Genomic DNA, 17945 nt, shown 5'->3' with positions numbered 1-17945 from the left:
TACTCAGACATTCTTTTAGACTCATTCTTAGAACTTTGCGATTTGGAAGGTCTCACAAGCAAGAGAAACTATCGGTGGAAGTATGTGTCTTAAATTGTGGCACTAAAATGGAAGCCAAGTCCTAAACATACTTTGCCATCCTCCAAAAAAATTTAGTGATAACGAAAGCTATATGCGCTTTCTTATGCCTCTTGCCTTGCCTCTATTGCGGAAAAAGAGAGGCACCTCTCACATTGCAATTTTGGTAAATGTTATTAACTAACAGACAGATATATACAGAATGATTAAATAGGTAATCAAATGTAGTTGGATAATCTTTTTTTCTTAGGCAGCCAAACAGAGTTTCATCTAATAAATTTATGAGACAGGTGAAACACACATTTATTAAGAAAAAGATATCAAAAGAGTATAGAAGAATGTAGTACATATGTATCACAGAGAGAAGATTCCTCAGCATTAATTACAGTCAATCATCAATCCACAATATACCGCAAAATGCATCCTATAGAAAAAAATGCTGCAAATGATCACATTACTCAAATATAAGCTACAGTCCAGGAAGATAAAAACAGTTAAAATAAATTAAAATGCATCTGTAAGTCGGCTGGTTGTGAATGGATGACTAGATATCCCTTTCAATCAAACAGTTATGAGTGTCTGCTCAAAGTACCTTCCGTTTTAACTGAAGGTACTCACACAATTTGACTTAAAATCTATTGAGAGCACCCACAGAATGGCATTAACACTACTCCTAATTCTTACAGCAAGCGGTAGAAATGTTTACCCTGATAAACCTAAGGATCACAATAGTCTACCATGATCGAGGTAGGAACATAGCACACCGTGCTTTGAGGCGCACTTTTATGCAGAGGGATGGTTCAGCAAGGTACATACAATTAAAACGCGCTTTGTGCACGGTCACTGAATTTTGAAACACAAAGTTGGTCCTGTGACTAAGTCTGGTCAGTATTTAAAATTTACTGTTGACAATACATCCTTAACATCCATAATATTGGATAGAACCAGTAGGTAACAGAATAGTAACAAATCAACTGTTTGGTCACAGAGCCACAAAAACAAATTGATTCTTGAAAAGTGGAAGTCTGTTCGGAAACAAAGCAGCACAGAATCAAGAGACGAATTTATATAAAAAGTTTATACACAGTGGCCCAGGTTCTTCAAACTGCTTGAGGCCTGCTATTTCCATTGGTTGGTGATGAAACAATTTGAGCCTTTCTCCTCTTTTCTGCCTGCATCCTCTGGATTGGCGGCACAACGAAGAGCATCAACCCACTCAGTGCCATTGCTACTCCAGCCACCCAAAAACTGGGCTTATAAGAATTAGTGTCGTCCTTTAGTTTTCCTACAATCAAATAAAACAGTATTATTAGTTGAAACATTACAAAAGATAAAGGAAAAATAAAAATCCTAATAGAGGATATACATACCTCCAATTGGTGGGCCAGCGAAGGAAGCGAGTCCTTGGAACAGCAACAGAAGACCAAAAGCGTTAGTCAGTCTGTCAAGACCAAGCAGGTCGACTAAGATTACAGATGTAAGGCCCACATAGGCACCAATGGTGAATCCAAATACTGCTGCATATACAGCGAGTGTCCAAAAGTCCTCACAGACTACCACAAGACACGTGGCTGAAAAAAGGGAAAGAGAAAGTCAGTCCGATAGCTATTTTGCAATGGTGAAATAGGAAAAATGTCCAAACACATGAAAGTCTTCCACTTACCCACGCCTGCAATGGTGAGTGCGAGATTGTAAATGAGCAGCCTGTTCACCCATGGCTTGTCAGAGATGTAGCCAAGAACCAAGCGGCCTATTGTGTTTGCAATACCTATAATGGCCACCAGCTGACTTGCTTCCCAGGAGGAAAGTTTGAGAGTCTCTTCAGCGTAGGCCTGCAAACACCAATGCTCCAAATTAGAAAACAGAAAAAATAGAAAAATGTTTCAAGAAGGAAAATTCACCATCTTACCCCTAAATAAGCATAGGGCATGTAGAAACCAATGGACGTAAGGAAGTTGCTGACTGTGAAAAGGATAAAGATGACATCCTTGAACAGCGACATGTCCAACATCTCGGTCAGGGTGTCCTTGGTCTCGGGCGAGCAGGGAATGCACCCGCACACGGTGAGCTGGGCCTCGGAGTCCGGGCTCTCCATCTCGGAGGGGCACTTGGACAGGCCCAGCCCCTCAGCGCTGGTGTGCCGAGATAGTTTGCTGGCGGACCTGCAAAGGAAGCCGAATCTCGTCAGCCTTCAGTTTTGGCATGGGGAAGGACTGCTGCAGCTGCACCCGTCACCAGCGAAACACACAGGCACAGGCCCACACACAGACCATGCACTTCTGCTCCGAATGAATGGGAACGAAATGCAGCCATGGCCACCACTGAGTGCGCTCGCTAGTCTAAGTGATTCTACATTCTGTCCTAGTCCGGGTTAGTCGTGAAGGACACAGTTCACATCGGCCGGGCCCCTTGCTCCGCAACGCCGCATGCCGCGGGCCGCACATGAAGATGCTCCGTTAGTCAATGAACACACAGAGCTGCAATGCTAGAAATACAATGCCAGAGTGAATCACAGTTGGGTTAATAAGATACGTAATATGGACCACACAGATAACATGACCGGTGACGTATCCTAAAACTAAAACAGTTGCCATTATGCCGACACCGTGATTCCTACAGCCACATGTAGTCTACTATCTTGGTGCGACCGGCCAGTGGGACTTCCCTCCAATTTGGAGCGTCTACCATGGGAATCCAACCCGCACATGCAGTACGCGGTCCACGTCCCAGTCCCTGCCATGCTTAGCGCGGCCGGTCGCACCGACACACGTCCGAATACGAAAATGAGGCAGCCTACACGCTAAATGAACCGATGACCCGACAGCTGACCGCCTTCACCCACGCCACAGCGCGGACTCACGTCTCGACCGCCCTGACGGCGGCGGCGGCGACGGCCTCCTCCTCGCCCTCAACCTCAGCGCCATCCTTGAGGTAGCCAACGTCGGCAAAGGCCATGTTGGCCGAGCCGTGCAGGCCGCGCAGGCTGTGCAGGGCGTGCAGGCTGCGGGGCCGCGAGCCCAGCGAGTACCGCCACTCCGGCGACTGCGGCGCGCTCAGCGGCCGGGACCGGGACCGCGACGACAACGGCGACTTGACTGCCAGCGACGATATTCGCAGTGTGGACGCTTCGGAGGCTGTAGGGCTACCGCCGCGCTCGCTACGGGGGCTGGGCCAACAGATCAGTGCGGAAAGAGAGAAAACAGGATCAAGTCGAGGAACGCAGAGGCAGAGCGCAGTCCGGACCAGGACCACGAGGACGCGGACGCAGCGAGGCGGCTGGAAGCACACTATAATGGGCACAATGCGGCAGGACCTCGGTAGCACCACTCGAAGTACACGTTACCGCCAGTGGCTAGTCGACGCGGACTCGGCGCGTCCAGCCTGCCCTACCTGTAGTGCGGGATGTTGACGAGGGAGCCGCGGTAGAAGACGTCCTTGCGGTACATGACGCCGGAGCCGGCCAGGTGTTGCACGGAGCCCGTCGTGGTCTGCAGCGTGGGCTGCGACAGTGCGAGGCGGGCGATGTCGCTCTTGTGGCGCCACGAATGGTTGTGGTGGTGGTTGTGGTTGTGGTTATGATGGTTGTGGTGGTTCTGCCCCGCGGTGAGGATCTGCACAAAAGGGCGTCGATGAGTAATACGCCGGTCACGTGAGTCCGCTGCCCGCACTCCATGAGCCGGGCGAATCGCTCCACGGAAGCCAGAACCACGTGGAGGCCGCCGTCGTCGCCGAGGCCTTACCTGGTGGGGCGTGGCGCTGAGGTTGAGGCTGAGCACCTTCATGTTCCTGGGCACCGTGTTGTGGTCGCCGCTCTGGTCCTGCCCGGCCGTAGAGATGTTGTGCGCGGACCGCATCACCGTCTGCGCCGGCGGCATCAGCTGGTTGGAGGACTGGCGAACACGAGGAAACAAGCCGGTCAATAAACACGTGCAGACAAACACCTGCAAGAGTCGGCGCGCCACGCGGAGCGCGAGAGCGCACCTGGTTCTCCTTGGCGACGTCCCCGTTGAGCAGCATCTTGAGCTCCGCCTTGTCCTTGTGCAGTTCCTGGAGCTCGGTGTCGCGCCGCTTGCGCGGCTTCTCCAGCGGCCGGAACAGCGCGCCCATGATGGCCGTGTTGAAGACCAGCCCCGCCAGGATGAGCATGGCGCCGCGCCACCCGCCGTACTCGCGCAGCAGGTAGCCGATGAAGGGCGCGAAGATGAACGTGCCCAGCCCCGAGCCCGCCACCGCGATGCCCGTGGCCAGCGACCGGTACTTCTCGAAGTAGCACGTCACCGACACGATGGCCGGCAGGTAGATGAGACCGAAGCCGAAACCTGGAGGATCAGTCTCCGTCAGCATGGCGGTAATCTTTCAGTACATTCTACAGACTAATGCATCGTCGTTTTCGTCGCTCTCCCTCTCATGGCCGTTCCTTATAGGTGCGAAAGAGACAGAGCGACGCACAGTGGGCCAGAAGACCGGTGGAGCGGCCAAAATTCTAGACGCGTTTTGAGCTCTAGAGTCGGTAAGCAGGCCTCGAACCGAACGTGTGACCCCACCAATGGATTGCTCTCCGAACGAGGAATCCATTGGTGGGGTCACACGGTCGGTTTGTGTCCCAATTAGCGACTCTGGAGCTCAACACGCGTCTAGAATTTTGGCCGCTCCACCGGTCTTCTGGCCCACTGTGCGACGGAAGCGACCAGCCCTTACCAGCGCCCAGGCCGATCGTGACGCACAGCGTGGCCACGTTGGTGGCGAAGAAGCTGACCGCCAGGCACACGCCAGACAGGAGGGCGCCGGCGATGGTGACGGTGCGGCAGCCCCACTTGTTGACGAAGGCGGAGGCGATGGGCCCTGAAACGCAAACAAGGTACTGCAGCCGTCCAAACAGTGCGAAGCAGGCCGAAGCCAGAGCGCCGGGGCCAAAGCAGAGCAGTGTACGTACCGGAGCAAAGGGTGACGCCGACCAAGATGGACATGATGAGGGAGGTGGCCCCCAGCCCGACGTCGAAGTAGTTGGCCAGCGGGGGCAGCAGCTGGCCGAACGAGTAGGTCACTCCATCGGCTGCAACAGACACCAACGTGGTTAGCAGGCGCGGATACAGGGGGGGGGGGGCAATGGGGTTTTTGCCCCCCATAGCCTAGATAGCCGCCTGAAAGGTAGGCAAAAAGTGCGACTTTGCCCCCCCCCCATAAGCCGCCTCTGGATCCGCCACTGGTGGTTAGGCACCGAACGAACCCGACCACATTTACGCCCCCTCCCCGGCCGCGTGCACGGCGTGCCAGTGCACCCCGTCAAGGCCGCCACGGCCACCCAGCGACCACCTAGCCGGCTACGCCACCGTTTGGCACTCGCACGCGCGCGCACGTGCTCCGTGCGTGCGAGACACCACTGACTGCGTGACGCCCCCCTCCCCTCCCACTACCCCTCTGGGGAACGCATCGGCGGGCCGGCTAAATTTACACGGCGACTGCAGCGCGAGGCGCGCGGCTGCAGACCGGCCAGGGCGGCCACGCTGCAGCGCGTCTGCCGCCCCGTTCCGAAGGATCGTTCCGTCTCTCTGTCTCTCTCGCATCCCCACGGGACGCCCGATGAGTGCGAGGAAGGCAGAGCGACGAAACGAGCCTTCGGAATCGCGGCTTGGCGTCCGGCGCAAAGCCAGACACCACGGCGGCAGCGCGGCGGCCTGCTCCACTTGCTGGCCGAGGCGCCGTGAGCCACCGGGCGGGGCGAGGACGGCATCGCGATGCGTGGACGCCGTGCCTGCACGACGCGATAGCAGCCCGCCGGCCGAAGCGGTGTCCACGCGGACAAACAAAAGGGTGTCCGTCACCGCCCAGGCCGAGGAGAGGTGGAAGAAGATGAGCGCAGCCCAGCGCCAAAGCAGCTGATTGCTGGACGCCCGCCAGGCCGCCAGCCCGCCAGCCGGGGCGAACGCGCTCGTCGTGCCGTCGTGCCGAGGCAGGGCACCGCCACGGCGCCGCCCAGGACGACGCCCAGGACGTCGCCCTCACCGCGCAGGCCGCAGCGCCAAGTCAAGCACTCGTTTTGCAGTGCAGGCGGGCATGTGTCGGGCCCGAAATGGCATACGATCATGTGTGGTCTAGCCCTTAATGGCAATGGTAGGGCGCCCGGCGAGCAGGCAACCCGTCCACACGCCTGGCACTGCGTTGCCTGCCTCGCAGGCGCTCTGCTGGCTGGAAGGCTGGAGACCGCGCTCGGATCGCATAGAGCGCGCCAAACACATTGCGGTCTGTTGCGGTCGCGTTGTCGCCGTCGCCGAGGCCCCCCCCCCCTCCTCCCCTGCCCTTTGCCTTTGCTTTCGTCCGTCAAATTAAATCAGGGACGGCTGCGGGGAATTAATGGCAATTCATGGCGGGCTGCACCGCATGCGGGCCGGCCGGGCCGGGCTGGCGCAGCGAGCGCAGCGCAGACTCGACCGCGAGTGGCGATAATTCCAATTTGCCCTCCCCCCTGCCCCTCCTCCAATCCCAGCGAGGCCCGCATTTGGAATGGAAACGTAGGGATGCTAATGAAGACTACGCATGCAGGGCCGCAGGGCCGGCCGCCCAGTCAGCAGCCAGCCCTTCGTTTAGGATTCCAGTTCGGCCCGGCTCCAACCAGGGCGCACTCGGCTGAATCTTTGTCGAGGAGTGTACCCTCCGCTTCCTGCTCGCACTCGTTTGCAGTCTCTCTCTTCGACCCCTAGTGCACCTCCGGCGTCCTGTGTCTGTCCTGGAGTGTACCTCTACGCGTCCCGAGTCTTTGTCTCGGAGTGTACCTTCCCCGTCCTGTGTCTTTGCCTCGCAGTGTACCCCTTGCTCGCACTCGGCAGAGCTCTGCTAACGAGCCCCTCGGGGAATGGCGGGCATGGCACTGTCGCCGGCGCCACTGATGAAAAACCTAGCGCCGGCCGAGCGAGGAAAAGAGGAAAAGCTTCTGCCTCCGGGAGGGCTCGAACCCGCGACCAGCCACCAGCCCTCCTCGGCCGTCTCGGCAATAATGGCGCGACGACGGCCGTTTTGACAGTTTGACAGGCGGTGCCCTCATGGCTGTCATGGCAACGGAAAGGCGTGGACGCCGACCCATCGGCCGGCCAGCCAGCCCCGCCAACTGCACCAGCAATAAAGCAGTCACTGCGCCCAATCACAAAGTCAACAGCCCGGGCGGCCTGGGCGGCCTGGGCGGCCCAGGACTACACTGTACTTACTGACGATGTGGATCATGAAGGAGGCCCACACCACGAACCAGCCCCAGCCGCCGTCCGGAGGAGGCACCGCGGTGCTGTCGGTCTCGGACTCGTCATCCTCGGCGCCGGGCTTCTTCCGGGCAGCGGGCGCGTGCGTCATGGCCACGCGCTAGCTCTCCACCGCCTGCAACGAGAACAAGAACAAACGTCAAGCAGACATCAAACAGTCGACACGCCGCGCGCCGCGCACTTCCCGTGCAGTGCAGTGGCCGCAGGTCACCGCAGGTGCGCGATTCCGACTCACGGGTTTCTCATACCGGACGCAACAAGTAGTGCGCGGTCAGGCTCTACCTCTTTACCGCTGCTTCCTGGGGCGCTTCAGCCACGTACCACTCCGGCACACCACCCACACGGCGGACAATCGAAGCTCCTCCATTTTTCATGCAAAGTGCATCGCGTCCTCCCAGGCCGTGGCCTCGGGCCGAGTGGTAAGCCCTGCCGGCCCTGCCCGTGTCCGCCCACCCCACTGCTCACCCCGCGGGGCGGGCGCCACCGCCGCGGGCCCGCCCCGCCACGGCGCGGAAGTACACTGCCACCAACCCCCGCCGAGAATAGCGGCAAAACGAAAGAAAGAAGGATGGGAGTGGCGGCCTGGCGGCCGAAAGCCGAAGGGCGTTCAAGAAGTGGCTCATTGGGTCAGGCGGTGGCGCGGCGCGGCCGCCGCACCGGCCACCTCGGCTTTGGGCTGCGCGCCGTCATGTCACCCGGGAGGCACTCACCGCCGATAAAAATAATTCGCCCACTTAATTCGCACGATGACCGCGCGCACGCACACAAGCCATGATTGCTCTCTCTCTCTCTCTCGCTCTCACTCACACACGAGCGCACACGGGTGCTTTGCCGAAAGGTCGCAGTGAAATTAAACGCAAACATTAATCCAGGAACGGAAATTAAAAACGTCGCCAGTGTGTGTTTAACGCTCGCAGCACAGCAGCCTTGCACGCGCGGCCTTGAAAACTACCCCGCCCCCCTGCGGGCCTTCATCTCCAGACGCCGAGGCTACGCTAGAGCCCCAGCGAAGCGCCCCGCCATCCATGCCATTGTGCGGGCCGGGGCACAGTGGGCCAGAAGACCGGTGGAGGCGGCCAAAACTCCAGACGCGTTTTGAGCTCCAGAGTCGCTAAATGGGACTCAAACCGAACGTGTGACCCCACCAATGGATTCCTCGTTCGGAGAGCCATCCGGAGGGGTCACTCAGTCGGTTTGGGTACCTTCAGCGACTCTGGAGCTCAAAACGCGTCTAGAGTTTTGGCCGCCTCCACCGGTCTTCTGGCCCACTGTGCGGGGAGAGGGGAGCGGCGGGAGCGGCGGGAGCGGCGCGCGCCCCCGGGCCTGCACTAGACAGGCCGAAAGCAGGAGGAGGGCGAGGACCGTCGGAAGAAAGTCGAAACACTAGTTTATCTCCCGCCAAGGTCGGCCCGGCTCCATTTTCGTATCTCTACCGCGCCCAGCCCGCCTGAGTGCGCCGCGGCCGAGCACAAAAACAGCGCGGCGCGCATTTGCACGAGGATGGAAATGAAATAAATAGTGGCAGCAGCGCCGGGAAAGTTCCTGACGACACCGCGTCGCGCGCCGCGTTTCGCTCTTGGCAGACGCGGGGCTGTTTGGTTAACGGGCGCGGTGACAGCCGGCAAGCCGGCAAGGCCCTGCAACACCCTCCGCCCACCGCACCGCCAACGCAGCTCAACTAGTATGCATGGGCCCGGCCGCCACACTGTCAGATTCACTGAACGCTCACTCGCACCGCGCCACTAGCGTCCTACCCGCGAGCCGCGACCCGCGGCGCGGCCGCGCAGTCAGCTGCTCCGCGCTCGGATTACACCTTCCGACCCGGTCTAGTCGAGCTCACCGCCACACCGCACAGTGGGCCCGGTGGGAGGCGGGCAAAACTCTAGACGCGTTTTGAGCCCCGGAGTCGCTAAACAGGTCTCGAACCGAACGTGTGACCCCACCAATGGATTGCTCTCTGAACGAGGAATCCATTGGTGGGGTCACTCGTTCTGTTCTAGGCCTGTTTAGCGACTCTGGAGCTCAAAACGCGTCTAGAGTTTTGTCCGCCTCCACCGGTCTTCTGGCCCACTGTGCACCGCCCCGACGGGCACGGCCTTCTGGCGCGCCCGCGCCACACGCGCGCGCCACGCCGGACTTTAACGGCGGTTTGTTGCAAATGAGCGCAGAGACACACGGGACTGAATGGACCTGGGGCGGCGCGTGCAGCAGCACCTGGCCGCCGTCCAGCGCGCGTCGTTATCAACGCCTCCAGCCTCGACGGCAGTCCCGGCCCCGGCGGTACGGCGGCACCGAGACCATCGCGTCGACGCGGCGAACCGGGTCAGCTTGCTTCGCCTGCTCCACGCGCGAGGGAAATTTGACTCGACCCGACTCAGCGGGTCGCTGGCCGGCCCTGCCTTTGGCCAGCCTTCGGCCTGCCTGCCGGGCCGAACGAACGGCTGGACGTTCTTCGTTCTCATGCCTTGCCACACGCAATTATGGCAATGGCAACGACCAGACGGGTCGCGACCTCCAGGGGCTGCGTGGAGGGCACTGGGCTCACAGCGGCGTGGTCCCGCAGGGCCCTCCGCCGGACGTCCAAGATTGCCCCAATCTAGGTTTCACACAGCTCGCACTTGTTCGCACTCACGCCAGGGCGGATTCCGGCCCAAACCAGCAGAAGCACGAGGAAGCGCGAGGCGGTGGCAACTTGACTCAATCAAGCGGGGCGCGAAGCGCGCGAAGAGGGGGCAAGGCACGTGTCCACGTGTCCGCCGCCGGCGTGCTCGCTCGACGCTATGTTGTCTATGCTCGACGCCGAGCCTCGGGCCGCGGAGACAGGTGCCGCTTCCGCCACGCAGCCGGCCGCCTTCCCGCCAAAACCATGAAACCTTCAACCCCGACGACGACGGCGACGCGCGGCGACGGCGACCTTCAGTTGTCGCCGTCCATCCTGACGGCGCGCGCGCCCTCCGCGCGGGCGGTGACGCCGCCAGCCCCGCCGCCTCGCCGCCACGCCGCCGCCACCACGTCACGGTTTGCCCCAAAATAGAACTCTCGCCCCGCCGAGACCAGCAAAGTGCAGTCGCCGTCGGCCGTGCAACCGGAACACCTGTTCGCGGCGTCTATTCAAGCCGGGCTACAATGTTTCGTGTTTCGCCCGCTTTTTACTTGATGCCTTTGGCGCAGGTGGCAGTGTTACATCACCTTGCCGCCTCTCTTTCCAGACGTTCGCAACCGACCCCCCCCCCCATCTTTCCCATTGATAAGGGGCCATCAATCAACAACGGGTTGACGCCCGGCTCGCCAAAGCGGCTCAATCGAGTTAAACGACTCTGCCGCACCATTTCATTAGGCCGCCCCGAGCCACTCCTCTTTTTCCCTTCCTTTGCATAATCACCCTTTCCCTGCTGCCAATAACGCACGAGGGGGAGGGGGAAGGGGAGGGGAAGGGGGTGAGGCTGCGCGACGACGCCGGGCCGCAAAGAGCCTCGAAGAGCGCACAGTGGGCCAGAAGACCGGTGGAGGCGGCCAAAACGCTAGACGCGTTTTGAGCTCCAGAGTCACAAAACAGGCCTCGAACCGAACGTGTGACCCCACCAATGGATTCCTCGTTCGGAGGGCAATCCATTGGTGGGGTCACACGTTCGGTTCAAGGCCTGTTTAGTGACTCTGGAGCTCAAAACACGTCTAGAGTTTTGGCCGCCTCCACCGGTCTTCTGGCCCACTGTGGAGCGCCCCATTGTCCTGCCGGCCCTGGCCGAGGCCCTGGCCATTCCAGACGAGTTCCCGATCCCATTTCACGGGATCCGGCCGTCGCCGCCGCCGAACTCGATGTTCCCGAAACGCGCAGCGACTGCAAATATCGCGCTGGCGACTGCGAATATCGCACAGGGTGGCGTCAGCGCGCCCGAGTGAGTGTGTGCGTGCGAGCGAGTGCGGAGCCTCACTCCAGGCATAAATTGGCCGCGCAGTGTCCTGGCCGGCCGCCAGCCAGGCCAGGGAACCAGGACAGGAGTGTGTTGGGGTCAACACGATGCAAAGACACATTGCAGGTATGCACCGCCACAGCCGCGCGCCACGGGCACCGAGGCTCATTCCAAACAGTGCGTGCGTCGCTTCGCGTCTCCCTCGCACACATAAAGCGTCAACGTGCGGGTGCGACAGAGCCAGAGCACCGCTCGGACTCGGCCAGCCGTCTGATTCCGAACACTGCTTCGTCGCTCTGTCTCTCTCGCACCCCTACGGACCGCCCCATGAGTGCGAGAGAGACATGAGCGACGAAAGCAGCGCTCGGAATCAGACGGCAGAGGCGACGCGCAAGAAAACGCCCGAGGCACGCCGTCGGAGACAAAAGGCGCGAGGCGGACACAACTGACACAACGCGCGCAACGCGGACGCACGCAGAAAAGACGCGCTTCTTGGTGCTGGCCACGGACTCGCGGCCGAAATAGAAGGCGCAGCGCGCAGCCACTTCCCGCGACCATTCACCGACACGCGGACGCGCGGCGCGGTTCAGCGCGGCGTAGCGCAGCGCGGACTCCCAAGGACGAGGCGAGATCCTTGTTCCGAAGCCAACGTAGCCGACGGCACGGCACCAAGGACGGCCCCACCGTGTGCTGTTTGCTCAAGTGTCGAACGTCTCGCGACACTGATAGTGACGCCAGTGCTGTCCCACAAGTAGGCAAAACTTCCCTCTCTGTGTCACAAGTGCCACCTCGGAACATGACAAGCGTTGCGCTCGGGATAAGAAAGCAGGGAGTTGGCCATTCAAATTTTTCGGATGCTCCACGTTGCTAATGGTCACGGTTCTCGAGACAGCTGGAAAAGTTGGGTCAACACTCGCTTGCCTCGTGGTCGCCCCGCCCCGCCGTCTCGTCGGGTGGTTCAGTTCAGTTCGTTCCCCCGCGCCGCGCGCCGCCAAACAGTGGCGCACCTTGACTTAGCCCTTTGGCGCGTTTGGCGGCCCGACACAGCCGCCCTCGTCGCGAGCCAAAGAGCGCGTGGGACTCCGCTGTTGTTGATCGCGGGCAGGGCAGGGCACGGGGACGTGGCGAAGCTTTTCCTTTCACCGCAGTGACTCACAGCTGGCCCCCGGCCCCCGCACTGCACCGCGCCGTCACGCAAGCCCTCGCAGAAGAGAGGAGGATGCACTGCAAACAGGACCGGGATGGCGACGCCGCGGTGGAGAGGCCGAGAAGAGTGGAGCCTCTCTACGCGCTCCCTCAGAGAGGCCCAGACGAGTGGTCTCTCTAACTCACTTCTCAGATTCGGGAGCCACGAGGCAGGTTGAGGCAGGTGGCACGTGGGCGCCGGGCTCACTAATCCCCGGCATATCGCCGCCAGTCGATAACGCTAATCCCCAAAGCACGGCGCACCAAACCGCGAGGGAACGACGCGACGCCGAGCCTCGCCGCCACCAGGACTCGGGCAGGGTTCCCGCGGCTTCTTTTTCTCAACATTCCTGGCGACGGCATCGCGCCGGACGGCGGACACGTTAGAGGCTCTGGCCGGCCGCGTGGCGCAACGCGACGCCGCCGCGCCGCCGCGACACCGCCACACGTGCCGCCGCCATTTACGACAGCTATCTAGCAGCCAAAGTGGATGCGAAATACAATGTTGCCGACACGTTAATCTGCCTGTTTGCGGGCGTGGCGGGGCGTGGCGCTGTGGGGCGGGGCGCCGACGACGGGCACCTCGAGTACCCGAACGAACGACGCCCGGTCTGCTCTGCACCTTGTCGCCAAGGCCGCCGCCACCAGGACGGTACTGGTAGTGGGCGAGTCCCTGGCCGTCGTGGCGGCGCGCTTGTCGGCGAAGGCACTCGACCCAGTTGGCGGGGACCTTCCCGTCGACGCCGCGGCGCTGCCTCCAGACGGCCACAGATAGTCCGCCGCAAACACAACCCCACTCACTGGCCTGTGCCCGGAGATGGGCAAACACTCGATACCCGATTGATAAGCCCGGAGCTCCGCGACGACCGTCATGGCCGAGGCGGCCGAGGCCCCCGCCGCACAGTGGGCCAGAGGACCGGTGGAGGCGGCCAAAACTCAAGACGCGTTTTGAGCTCCAGAGAAGCTGAAGAGGACTTGAACCGAACGTGTGACCCCACCAATGGATTCCTCGTTCGGAGAGCAATCCGTTGGTGGGGTCACACGTTCGATTCGAATCCCATTTAGCGACTCTGGAGCTCGTAACGCGTCTAGAGTTTCGGCCGCCTCCACCGGTCTTCTGGCCCACTGTGCGCCGCCATCGAGGATCGAGGCCGCCGCGCTCTCCAGACGGATGCAAACACTTCGGAAAAGCGGGCCGATAGTCATGGAGACGACACTCACACTTTATCTGGCCTCACACCCCGCCCGAACTTTTCCTCAAACATGTCATCGAGGCACGAAAAAAAAAATTGCCGCCAGAGTTGGTTTGTTGAGCCGCACGGCGGGGCCGGTTCCGGTCCGACGGGCTGCCGACGACGACAGGCCCCGCGCGAATTGGAAAAGAATCGGTAAAAAGAGGGGGGGGGAATTAAATTGTGAGACGGAATCAATATGGCTGTCAAGAAGAAAGAATGCGGAGGCGGCAAAAAGTTGAGAAACTAGGCGGCGCGCGCAGAGCTGTGTACGACATGGCGTCCTTGGAGGCCTCGAATGCCATCGCGGCGCTATCTCCAGCAGTCCAGGCTGCGGGCGTGCTCCAGGCATTCTCCAGGACATGCTTCCTGGAGAAGTCCCCTCTCCCTTCGCCCCGCCCTGCAGCCTGGAGCCTGGAGGCGGCCTTGGCCTTGGGGGGCGCCACGCGGTGCCACCGCCGGGCCACTGGGTCAAGGCGCCAGCGTGGCCGCGCCGAAATGAAGGCGCTGTGCGGTGCGCGGCCTGCGCGGCCTGCGCGGCGTGGATTGGGGTCGAAAGTAGCATAAAGTAACGCGCGCGGGACGGGACGGGGCAATATGAACCGGGCGAGGCAGCGCAGCGCCGGCGATACACAGAGACCCACTGTCGCCGTCCCGGATATGACTCCACCTCGCCAGTGTGCACTGCATTCCCAGAGAAGCCGAAAAGGCAAATAACAGAAGCACAACACGACTGACAATGGCAGCGCCTCCGCGGGATCGCGGATTGCGGATCGCGGTATCGCCAGCCCCTCGAAAGCCAAGACCTTCGCAATGTGCCGGTCGCGTTCTTTCGCAATTATCGGGGTCATCAGCAAACAAACCGGCCAATGGGCCAATGGGCTTGGGGCTTCGGGGGGCGGTGTGCCCTGCAATGCCTGGCAAAGCTCGGCAGGGAAGCGGATTCAGCGAGCCAGCTCGACGGTCCCAGCACTGCGCGCTTCTAACGGGCTGCTGCTACCCGTCATGATGGGTACGCGGCGCCTGCCCGGTAGGTGGCCGGTAGGTGCCCCGCCACTGTCAGCCACCACACTGCAGCCGATAGCGATAACGACCCACCGGGCCGCGGCCATCTTGTCGCGGCCGAACAACATTTTGGCAGCCGGTGGGCGTGGGAGTTCCCTGCTGACTTAGGAGGGGGGGGGGCTGAAGTATGCAACTCTGGCAGCCCGGGCGATAATCAAACGGGCTTATCGGCGGGTGACAGTGTGACACTGGTAAGCCTTCAGTAATGGCAGCGCGTACACACCGCCCCCGAGCCCCCCGAACACACTCGAAAAACTTTCCGATACACGACCGCCGGCGGTGAGACTCGATCCTCGGCCCGGCCGCGCGCTCAGAGCGCGTTATTCCGCCAAAGCCGGTCGAGTGAACTGAAGCGGGCGCGGCAGCGCGGCAGGCGTCGGCGGGTTACTGCCTCGTTACGGCAAGCGGCACGCCATGGGCAGCCATGGGCACGCGGCACCGCGGGGCGGCGAGCCACGCCACGGCGGCGCCAGATTGAACCGTCTTGCAACGCCCCACTGCGCCCGCCGCCAACACGCCAAACACTAGCCGCCCGGCCAGAAGATTCAATTTAGTACTTGACGTCCTCGACGCGGAGACGTCGCCGCTCCCAGCGCCAAATGGTCTCCAAGTTTGAAGGAGGCTGCAAGGAGGTGGTGGAGGGCCTTCTTGGGCACGCCGGGCAGGTGCTGGCAGGTGGCGGCGTCGACGCAAGCAACGCACGCAGAATGGAAACTCGCCGATCAAAGTGGCGACGGTCGTGACGGCACGACGGAAGGCGCTATCACTGACTGGCGACAGTGGGCGACCGCCCCGCCTGCTGCCTGCACTGGTGCCTTGCTTGGCCTTGCCCGGCCTTGCCCTGCGCCGAGTGACAAAGTGACAAGTCCGCTGCCGGCTGCCGGGCAACAAGTACTCACTTTATAGGGAAGTCCAGGGGACCAAGTCCGCGCACTGCTCCGCGATGCCGACGCCGCGCCGAAGCCGGAGCACAACACAAACAAACTGGGTGCGGTCCTCGTGCCCTGCGGTGGGCAGGCCTTCAGGTGCCCTCAGGCCGGCGCACTCATTCACGCACTCGCCGGCGGCGTCCTGGACCCGGGTCGACGACGTCGGCGAGCTCTGGGTCGTGCGAGCTGAGCTGGCTCGAGACGCTCGAGACGGCGTAGCGCGGCGTGGCGCGTGGACTAGCCAGCCATGCGAAGCTATGCGAAGCTCAGGCACTCTAGGACTGGCCTGCGACTCGGCTCGGCTCGACCTGGCTGGCCCGGCTGCGCTCGTCCGACTCGGCGCTCCGCTCGGCTCGACTCGTGTCGGCGGGGCGAACGGCGGGCGAACTGCAGCCGCGTCACGATACGACGATACGGCGGCGCGGAGCGCGAAGCGCGAAGCGGCACTGCCGGTACGGCCTTTGGGTGCCTTTCCGCAGCGTTCAGCGTGCACGCGTTAGCGGCGTTACTGCCGTTACTGCCTTCGCCTTCGCTGTCTTGGGGCATGTCCCACTACCGCCACGCACGCCCCGCCGCGCCCCGCCGCGCCCCGCCGCGCCCGCCGCCGAACAAGAAGAGCCCCCCGGCAAGGGGAGGAGGGGGGGGGGGCATGCCGGCATGTGTGCTGCGTGCCGGCTGGTGCCGCGTCTGCCTGCCCGAGGACCGCGTCGACCGCGTCGCGGTGAGCCCGAAAACGTGCAGGCCGTTGCGCCATGCCTCGCGGCAGGGCAGACAGGGCTGGCAGCCCAACCTGTGGCGCTCATTCATGCTGGGCTCTAATTGGCTGCGGGGCGTCAAACGAGTCAAGCGAGCGCGGCTCTAAGCGCGGCGCCACGGCCTGGGCACCCAGGGCACTTCCCCCGCGGAGGTGCGAGAAGCGGAAGCGGCGTGAATGTGCGTGCGCCGCGTCGCCGCGTGCGCGTGCGGACGCCACAGCCAGGGCCAGTGCCCCGTCTGGGCCGGACTCAAAGTTCAAAGGGTGGGGATGGGTGCGAGAGGCCCGCCTGCCCCCATGCTGCCGCGGCCGCCGCGGCCTCTGGTGCTTCTGGTGTGGCGCCGCCGTCCCGGTCCGTCCCGTCGGCTCGTCCCGGCTGCCGTTCGGCCCGACGGCGCGAACATCGCGGGAATAAGGTCATGCAAACAAATCTCTTCATCTTTCTCGTGCCGCACCGTGACTAATGTCCACGAAGCACGCAGGCCGAGGCCGCTGACTAACCCCCCCCCCCCCAACTTAGCGCAAGTGCAAAGAATAATAACGGTGGCGGGAACAATGATTCACTTTCTGTGTCCGCTGACTACACTGGCGTTGCCACGCCACGCCGCGCCACGCCTCGACACGGCGAGGGCGTTTTGATCCGCTTCATGGCCGACAACACCGCAGGCCTGGCCCGCGAGGCGAGGTGCGTTTGCCGATTACAGGCGTGATTACCCAGGCCAGCCAGAGGCAGGGCGGCCAGGCCTTCCCCCGAGATTAGGCCGAGAGAGTCCAAGTGCAGCGGTCCGAGCGCGAGCCGAGCGCGAGCAGAGCCCCGCCGTGTAATCGAAGTGGGCCAGAAGGGGAAGGACACCCGCCGAGGCGGCAGGCAAAAGCGGGCGGGCCCCTCCGGGATTTGAACCCGGGACCTCTCGCACCCAAAGCGAGAATCATACCCCTAGACCAAGAGGCCGGTTGACGGCTGCAGCCGCGAGTATCCCCAGCGGCCCCGGTCGCCGTGCCGGCCGGTCGTGGACCCCGGTTTCGCCCTTCGCCGGCCGGCTGCGGGTCGGGGGCCCTCGGGGGGGCTCGGAGCGGCACGAGTGCTCGCTTCGGGAACCCGAAAGAGGAAAAGGGGGGGGGGGGCTATCACTCCGCATGTCAGTGGGTATGTACATGTACTGGCGCGAACGGTTCATGTCCATGGCCGTGTTCGAGCAGACGGCGGCTGCGACACTGCAGCCCTGCCTCTGCCTGCAGCGCGCCTAACGCGACCGGCCATCATTCCCGCGCAAATGCGGAATCCATGCATGCGGGGCCAGGGACTCCAGAGAATGCTTTATGAATTACGCATGTTCCTGCCCCCACACTGTCACCACCGCCGCCACCCACTTCGAGCCGAAATCTGGGGGCAAATCATGCCGGGGCTGACAATAAATGGAAATAAATTAAAATTTTGAAAACAAGTCACTTTGTGCCTAGTAACGCCCGTGAATTTCGCCGCGTTTACGAGACAGCCGCGGGGCGGTGCCGCCCGCGGGGTAGGCAGCCCATTCCACTCGGCG

At 61.7% G+C, this 17945-nt stretch overlaps 1 protein-coding gene and 1 non-coding gene across 4 annotated transcripts; both read right to left on the bottom strand.

The window, feature by feature from the left end:
* Positions 1-352: 352 nt before the first annotated feature.
* LOC117643093 (monocarboxylate transporter 12) lies at positions 353-15964 on the bottom strand. Of its 3 annotated transcripts, none has more exons than XM_034381760.1 (12): positions 15618-15964; positions 7278-7440; positions 5012-5131; positions 4777-4920; positions 4060-4397; positions 3819-3968; positions 3469-3689; positions 2939-3244; positions 1988-2240; positions 1742-1910; positions 1449-1649; positions 353-1363 (listed from the first exon to the last, which is right to left on the bottom strand). In XM_034381760.1, the coding sequence occupies exons 2-12, from the start codon at positions 7414-7416 to the stop codon at positions 1179-1181; spliced, it is 2226 nt and encodes a 741-aa protein (XP_034237651.1). In that variant the 5' UTR covers positions 7417-7440; positions 15618-15964; the 3' UTR covers positions 353-1178. The 3 variants fall into 3 exon arrangements, with proteins under 3 accessions (XP_034237651.1, XP_034237652.1, XP_034237653.1); XM_034381761.1 differs by lacking the exon at positions 15618-15964 and adding an exon at positions 15276-15294; XM_034381762.1 differs by lacking the exons at positions 2939-3244; positions 15618-15964 and having other exon boundaries at positions 7278-7416.
* A 1317-nt stretch (positions 15965-17281) lies between these two features.
* Trnap-ugg lies at positions 17282-17353 on the bottom strand. Its single transcript has one exon. It is a non-coding gene; the product is annotated as a tRNA-Pro (tRNA).
* Positions 17354-17945: the final 592 nt, after the last annotated feature.

This window comes from Thrips palmi, unplaced genomic scaffold (genome assembly GCF_012932325.1).
Source record: "Thrips palmi isolate BJ-2018 unplaced genomic scaffold, TpBJ-2018v1 HiC_scaffold_16, whole genome shotgun sequence".
In the NCBI taxonomy this organism is placed as follows: Eukaryota; Metazoa; Arthropoda; class Insecta; order Thysanoptera; family Thripidae; genus Thrips; species Thrips palmi.
Note: the sequence above shows the minus strand (reverse complement) of the source record. Positions and strands in the feature narration are given on the sequence as shown.

What these genes read in the sequence shown, in the direction of transcription:
- LOC117643093 (XM_034381760.1), bottom strand. Translation starts at nt 7,416, where the DNA reads ATGACGCACGCGCCCGCTGCCCGGAAGAAGCCCGGCGCCGAGGATGAC. An exon ending in CTTCATGATCCACATCGTCA is followed by an intron (nt 5,132 to 7,277) that starts GTAAGTACAGTG and finishes TGTCTGTTGCAG; the next exon opens with CCGATGGAGTGACCTACTCG. An exon ending in TCAGCGCCACGCCCCACCAG is followed by an intron (nt 3,690 to 3,818) that starts GTAAGGCCTCGG and finishes CCTTTTGTGCAG; the next exon opens with ATCCTCACCGCGGGGCAGAA.